This window comes from Idiotropiscis lumnitzeri, chromosome 2, assembly GCF_059441095.1.
Source record: "Idiotropiscis lumnitzeri isolate Australia: NSW breed Sydney's pygmy pipehorse chromosome 2, RoL_Ilum_1.0, whole genome shotgun sequence".
NCBI classification, from domain to species: domain Eukaryota; kingdom Metazoa; phylum Chordata; class Actinopteri; order Syngnathiformes; family Syngnathidae; genus Idiotropiscis; species Idiotropiscis lumnitzeri.
Genome location: NC_142392.1, coordinates 178,136 through 186,155, shown reverse-complemented (window position 1 = coordinate 186,155; position 8,020 = coordinate 178,136). Strand labels below are relative to the sequence as shown.

General features: G+C 48.8%; 1 protein-coding gene across 1 annotated transcript; it reads left to right on the top strand.

Moving 5' to 3' along the window:
- Nucleotides 1-1,614: 1,614 nt before the first annotated feature.
- Nucleotides 1,615-7,790, top strand: mansc1 (MANSC domain containing 1). Its single transcript, XM_088286432.1, has 8 exons — nt 1,615-1,678; nt 2,210-2,334; nt 2,423-2,520; nt 3,456-3,554; nt 4,259-4,552; nt 5,568-5,792; nt 5,861-6,007; nt 6,093-7,790. The coding sequence occupies exons 1-8, from the start codon at nt 1,640-1,642 to the stop codon at nt 6,872-6,874; spliced, it is 1,809 nt and encodes a 602-aa protein (XP_088142558.1). The 5' UTR covers nt 1,615-1,639; the 3' UTR covers nt 6,875-7,790.
- The last annotated feature ends 230 nt before the right edge of the window (nt 7,791-8,020 follow it).

Below are 8,020 nucleotides of genomic sequence, written 5' to 3'. Positions count from 1 at the left end.
CATCCAAAAGCAACACGGAAAGACGACGCAAAGATGTTGCTGCTCACATTTGGTGCAAATCAAGATTTTGATTATTGTTTCAAATCAGCAATAACAATGTCATCTGAAACTCCAACAACATCATGAATCGGTTATTTTGGGGCAATTTACCGATCAAAGTGGATCTTATTATGGACTGTTGGCAAAAACGCTGAAATCATTTGAAATGCGTTTGGGAACGCTGACGAGCTCAATTGCGAACGTTTCGCAACTTCCGCCAACCGTGTCAATGGAGACTAAATAAATGCTGTAAATGCCACTTGAAAAAAAAGGAAGGCGTCCACCAAAGCAACCTGTTTTCAACTCAACTGCGGACGGACCATTTACAACACGACTGTGTTGATATAACTCAGATGGAGTTGTAACAAAGCGCTTTACGTATGATGTAGTCTTGTTGCCAGTGCAAAGGCGTCACGGCACCGCAACCTTTCCGACGAAGTGGCCTTCTAATCCCGGGGAACTGAAATTTGACATGTTTGACTCTCGCGCGTTCCTCAAACCGTCCAGCCGTCGAAGTTTACAGTTATTCGTTCGAGTGCGCCCTCTGGTGGACCAAATGAGCATCGTTTGCACTCAATCAATTCCAATACGATTTCAAACAATATGTGCTCTGTCCGTCGTGAGTAGGTCAACACATCCAGATGCATTTACGTTTACAGTGGGTGCATGACACAAAAGATGCAATTGCCAACAAAGGTCTCACATTCATCTTTTAATCGCAAACCCAAATGTTCCTTTTGCAGTCGCTGAATGACGTCACCTTCAGCTTTTCTTGCAACAACATTGAGAAGGCTTCCTCGATGTGCGAAAGTGTCTCTGATTATACAAATCAGAATCAGAATGCCCTTTATTGTCATTGTACTCCGTGTACAAGGAGATCGGAGGGAAGGGGGAACCATGATCCGCTGCGTCCATTCGCGCTGCCATCATCTGCCAACACAAATACAAACAAAAACAAAGCCCACTGCGGTACTGTGGCTCCGCTCTGATTTACAGCAGTCACTGTACTTCAATCCGCCGATGCAGCTCAAGACTTTGGAGGAAAGAAGATGAATGCTTGAGATATATTAACTTTCTCCTGTACAAATCACAAGCAACCAAAGTATTGTAAGTTTCTAGATGATGCGGATAGCATTCATGGATTGACCAAAAAAAATGCATTTCGTGAATTTTATTGTACCTTAATGCACGATCGTACGCATGTCTCCTTATCTATCTTGGAAACATGTACAGCTGGAGATTGCCAATTATTTTAGGTTACTTTGTAGGACATCCATTGGCTGCCATTAAAATGGGGAGTGAAGCTAAATCGACTTTAAAACCATACATTTAAATATTTGTATATGTGAGTATGCTGACGTTCCTGATAACAGTTAAGTTGCAAACTAAAAGCTGCCGAGAAGTACTTCCGCTCATCGAGTTACCCGTCGAGGTCGTCGCACGCCGCGCAAAAGCTGTTGGGGGCAGCAGCAACACTGGCGACAGGTCATCCTGCAACGCCCCGCGCGGCCTGTTGGGGGCAGAAGCGCAAATTCGTCCTTCCTCCAACTGAAGCGTCGAAGAAGAAAAGGCGGAAGCAGGTAGGCACAAGGAAAGCAGCATGTCGCCACCGGGAGGGAAGATCAACAGACCCAAAACGGTGAGAAATTTTTGCGAGAAGCAACGCACACGCACCCAGTTCAGACAGGGACCTTGACGTTCCACTTTACAAGCTTTGGCTCTCTTGATAGGTGGAACAGACTCATTAAAGCTGCCAGTTTAGCTTTAGCCTTAGCATTCGTCTTGCTCCTTTTGTTTTGCTTTTTGGTGTTCGTTTTGGATGCGAAGTGCAGAAATAAGGAGCTTGTCGAGTGACTTTCCGGAGGAGCTGGAATGTGAAAATCAAAGTTATGATGCCTCATTGCACCGGTAGTTGATCCTCCAAGCTGGAATGATTGAATGTGCTGCTTTTTGGGAGGAATGTTTTGCTTGACCACACACGCGTTTGATCGGAGGAGCTGCAGTAAACACTTTTAGCTTCTGAGCTGCTGGAATCAACGTGATGATAAATGAAAGGTGTTGGAAAAAGATTTTTTTTTCTTGGTCTTTTACAGTGCGTGCTGCAAAAGACATGTTTTGTTTGATGTGGAATAAAAGTTTTTGCTATGAGGTGGCCTTGTTTTTGTGGCAGGAATTGGGCAAGAAGCTGTTCAAGCGCCGCCGTGTCCTTGGGCGACAGAAGAAGAACCGCCATCAGATTGTGGGCGCCGTGCTGGACCAAGGCCTCATCACCATCCATCACCTCAGGAAGAGGAAGTCAGTTGCTGAGCATCCAAGCGTGGGCGTGCCTGCGCGTGGGCACGATGACTGTGGAATAAGAATATTGGTTTGTTCTTCCTGGCAGTACAAGTCCCAGGGCCAACATCACATTGTCGGGGAAGAAGAAGCGAAAGCTCATCAAGCAGCTGCAACACCTCCAGAAGGACAAAGACACAATGGAAGGTAAAGGCCACAAAATGTTCACACCCTCACTCAGGGCTGAGCCATTTAGGCTTTTGCGAGGGACATTGTCATGTCCGACAATGCGGTCTTTTAATTGTCATGTGTTCCTGTTGGCTCAATGGCACAAAGGATCTTGGTCCATGTAGTTCACAACGTTGTGTTCAGCTGTAGCGGGCCAAAAGTCGTGTTTTTTGATGGATTTGTGCTGCTTTTAAATGACGACATTGTGGCCATTCTTATAACGCAATGTCAAGATATCGGCGTAATCGTTGCATCACGACAACTCACACCAACCAGTCAGCTGCGAGCTGCTTCAAAAGCGTCGCCGCCCACCCAAGTCTTTGCTTTTTGGCTGCTCGTGAGCGCTTGGGGTGAAGCCAACTTGCTCGGCACATGAATTGTCTGACCGCAGCCACTACGTGCTGCTTCGTAAAATGAAATGAAAATAAAACTATTCTTTTTTGGCCCGTCATCACATGAAAATGTGGAATGGCGGCAATCTTCTTGCTCGCTCTCCGGTCACACACTTGACCAATTTTGAGGCAAATGGCGCTTAGTTGTTTGTCACTCCAGTTGAAGTTGACTGCAAAAGTGACCCACGGTCAACAAAAAAGTTATTTAGTGCAAAGAGCAGAACGCACAAGTCAAGCCGATGATGACCAACGTCCGCTAGCTTACTGTTTGCATTGTGGAGAATGCAAATGCCCAAATAGCTTTCGAAAGGAGCTGGTCGGCTCTGCCTGCTCGGTGCTGCCCCACTCGTTGTGGCGGAACGTGGTACTACACTGACAGTGTGCGATTCAGCATTAGAAAAAGAAAAAAACATGCCGTTAAAATGGGCAATTTGGAATCGTGGCAAAGTGGAACCACGCTCGACTTTCTTGCCTTGATACAAATCTGGAATGTGTTTGTGTGTGTGTGCTTGTCGTGGCCAGTTGAAGCCGCAGCTCCTCCACCAAAGAAGAGGAGGCGCAAGAAGAAGACCACGACGCCGATGGCGGCCACCTGTGCGGACGTCAACATGCACGATGGAGAATAACCCTATAGACGTCGAACATCATGTTTGTCTAAATACAAACGTGTCGATTGTAGTTGACACACCAAAACTGAATCGTATTCCTTTCGACATCCACCAAACTACGAAAACAGTTGGACGTTTCTTCTCAACTTGAACATGCTCCATGGAAAAAGTGTACGGTGCTGTAGCACATTTTCAAAAAGACACGTTCAACATATTCAATTCATTTACATTACGATATGCATTTGAATCAGGCACTTTATGCTGCAACATTTTTGCATTGTAGAGTCCTTTTGTTTTACGCGAGGTTTGGGTAGGAATGAATGAGATTGGGAAATGTGCTGGCCAAACGAGCTTTCGGATGGCACAAATAAGGAAAAAAACAAACAAACATAAAAAACGAGATTCAGAAATTATTTAAAAAGATGAAAATAGACACATAAAGGTATGAATAAAGTATGTGTTTAAACCAAAAACAAAAGTGATCCAAATTAAACATAGAAGACAAACTACACTGAAATACGAATAAAAGAGAAAAGTGCTTCCAACTACTGATTAAAAAATAAGAATATAGATATTGATTGAAAAATTTAAGATGAAAATATGAATACTAATAGATTTAAATTGGGATGAAATTAAGAATAGACCCAAAAAATTATCCCAATTGGAATTAGTCCAAAATAAAGATTTTAATTCAGAAAAATGGCGTTTAATTTTCAGAAGAAGAAGCCGAATACGAGTACAGAAAAAGAAGGGGGACTTGGGGAAGCCCCGCCCCCTTGCACCCCCGCCCCTCCCCTCCCGGAGGACAAAGCCAAAAATGGGTCATCTGCTCAGAACCAGCGAGCATCCTCGTGTTCGCGCTCGCCTATGTGCTGCAAGACGAGCAGCTGCCGGCGGGCTCGGTTCGGCTTCTTGATCGGCGGTGGACGGAGGACGACTCGGCTGGCGAAGCCGATGACGTAACCGGGCGACCGAACCGGACCGGTCGACGAACATCGGCGCATCCGACAGGTGTGTATGCTTCCGTGCGAGGCGGGCGGTACCAAAAGCGGTCGAACCTGCGGACGGAGTCAATGAGCGACGTGACGTCACGCACGGACAAGAAGCAATGAAACGAGCGCGCCGTTTGATTGTGCGCGAAGAGAACGGGGACCGCGGTGACGTCAGCGACTGGCCAACAAAGACGCCAGTTTGGCGAGCTAGCCGCGGTAGCATTAGCACGCCGCGGCTTGATCAAAGGATGTGCGATTCCGCACTTATCGATGCCACTGATTGTTGCTCGGCTCAGGGCAAGGTCCACCCGGCCGCTCGCTGTGACGTCAGAGTGCAGGCAAAGTGCACCCTGGACGCCAAAGGTTGTCTTGTCTGCTCAAGAACAAGAAGTTGACGTGACGCCTCCGTCGTGCAGGTCTTTACTTGTTTCTCACTTGTCGTCGAGCCAAACTAAAATTTCACGCCTTCGATTTGTGCTTGTGCTTCCAAGTGTCTTCGCGCTTGTCGGTCGTGTTGATCGATGTGTCGACGCTCGATGTTTCGAGTCTTTGGACTCTTTCGGGCGGGCCTGCCCGGAGCAGGTTCATGTTATTTCTTAAAAAATTTCTTAAAACCCAAAACAAAACGTCTCAAAGGGCTTCACAAGCCCACAGATGAGAAATATTGACATCCAATCGGATCATCGCAGATTGATTATTTCCAACGACGTTCATGTTCGTCCGGCACCCTTAAAGGCCACAGAAGCGCCAAAAGAATGCCCACGTCATGTGACGTCACACGGATGGAGCCCGCCGCAAAGGTGTTGCTCTCTGTTGGCCTGGCCAAAAACTGGCGACCAGACAATTGCTTGTCCGTGCTCCGACACACTGGATGGTGACCGCTCCCTCATTTGTTGAGATGGGATTGGCGACCAGTCCTGGGTGTACAGCACGCTGCCTCTCGAAACGAAAGGGCTGGACATCCTGGACTTCGTTTGTCTTTTGTGACGGCGTAAACGCTCGATGTTGAACTTGATGCCATTTGTCCCGTGCAGACTTTCCGCAAGCCCGTTCCGCCATGATTCGTGCACTCGCCCTGCTGGCGTTGGCGCTGGCGTACGTCCGCTCTCAACCCGAGCGCTGCTTCTCCCGGCAGCACCAGAATGCCGTCATCAACGCCAGGATGGCGCTCGGCGCCGCCGGCGCCGCCACGGCCGCCAGATCGCTGGCGACCGAGCAGGAATGTGTGCTGGCTTGCTGCTCCCAGCAGGTGCAGCCGGGTGAGTGCCCCGTCGTTCTGACCTCGCCTTAACGTCGCAACGTCCTCACGCTCTTTGTGTTTGTGCAGGCGCCAAGTGCAACATGGCCGTGTTCAACGGCAACAAGCGCAATAGCGCCGGCGAGGACAACTGCTTCCTGTACCACTGTCCGAACGAGCGCGACTGCCCGCTGATGAAGGCGCCACCTGGCGTGCGCACGTACGACATCTTCAAAGGTTTGCTCAGGTGTCACGTGCGCACGTCCTCTTCCTGTTTTGTCAGATGTGCTCACTTCCTATTCCTGTTGTGCTTCCCTCACAGGTGCGATCCACCCGAGCACCATCCGTCCCGTTGTTACGTCAATCGTCACCGGCCGACCGGGCGCCACGCCGACGATGGTGCCCACGCCGACGGCCGGCACACCCGCTCTTGTCACCATGACGACGACAGCCGCCAGACGAACCGACAAGACGGCGAAAAAACAAAACAAAACAAAAAGCCACAAAAAGACAAAAAGTGAAGAGGCGGGGCCGCGGACTCCTGACGAACTGGCCATCAGCACTCCGCCTCCTACCATGACTTGGCCTACTACTGCTATTGTGACTCCGCCTCCGATAACCATGACGTCCCTCGCTACAATATCGAGCCCACCGCCTACGACCACCACACCCGTTATAACCACTCCACATCCTCGCACCACGACTCCGCCTCCCATCACCACGACTCCGCCTACTACTACCGCCATGACTCCTTTTCCACTAACTGTGATTCCTCCCACTCCCACTACACCCATGAGCCCTCCTACTATGAAAACAACTCTGCCTCCTTCATATGTGACCACGCCCACTCGGGTGACGTCCAGCAGTAGGCGGGGCCAGACGCCCACGTTGCCGGTGGCGCCCCACGGCAACGTGGCCCAAAACAACAGCGCGAAAGTGTCTGCGGGCTCGGGTGCGCTGAAGAGCTGCGTGGTGGTGCTTGTGGCGGTGCTGGCGGCGGCGTTGATGCTGGCGCTGGCGGCCGGCGGGCGCAAGGCCATGGAGTCCTTCGACAGGCGCCATTACACGCGACTGGAGCTCAACGACCTCCACTACGACCTGTGAAACGGCAAGGCCGCGTCCCGACGGGCCGTCCCCACACCCACCAGCAAGATGGCCGACGCGTCACGTCGTTGTCCCGGTCGGCACGCCGGCTGACCAGGTTTGTCTTTAGAGACCAATCAAGTCACACATCTGTGGCGATGGTGCCCAACTCAGGAAGACGCTCGTGCGCATCACGCACGACTTGACTTCTTCATGGCGGTCTCCTCAACAATTATGGCAGGAATGGATTGGATTGATAATGGATGAAAAACGTTGTTTTGTTTTGTTTTTTAAGGTTTGCATTCTTTGATTGAATATTTTAAGTGGACAAGATTGCAGAAAATGATCAAACTCGATTGATTCTGATTTTGGGTGTGGATCCTCCGTCACAAAAGGTTGATGCTTTTTTCTCCCAAAGTCCAACAGTTGCTTGCAAAGGTTTCCCTTTGAAAGTCTGCTTTCATTGACGACTGCACAAATCGAACAATCTTGGCTGTCGAGAGGCTGAAATCCAGAAGAATCGGACCATTGGAATTTCAGCAATGGCTCAAAGAGACTCCTGGATTATCCAAATATTTAGAAAGTCATGAGATAATGTTTAAGTTGCACCTCTACATCACCTGCATGTCATCTTTCTCATTAAATAACACACACGCGCGCGCGCACACACACACACACAGGTTTTAAGCTTGAAAGGCTTTCGTTGTATTGAATGTCTTTTTCTTGAGCTTTTCTTCGTAGCAATGCTGCAGTGCCCCCCTCGACCACACGGTGGCGGCAGCAGCAGGCCCAATCACCCGTCCCTTTTTTTTTTGTCCTCTCCAAGCATTTTTGCTCATATTTGTCATATTTTTCACACCTTTGAGTGCAATCCAATGCTGATTTTGGTTTGCAGTAACGTTTTCTTCTTGTTGTACGCATTAAAAATGTAAAGGTTGTTTGTTTTCTTTTTTTGACGTCCAAAGCAAATGTGATTGATTTCGGAGTTGCGTCATGGTGAAAAAAGTTTTTTTCTTGACAATTTTATAGTTTTTGGTTGCTTTGTAGGAAAAAAAGCGTGCAACTAGTTTACTTACGTTGAAATGTCGTGATTAACTTGGTTGAAGTCGGGGGGGGGCGGGGGTAAAAAAGAGTAGTTTATTTAGATTGAAATGATGTGATGGGAAA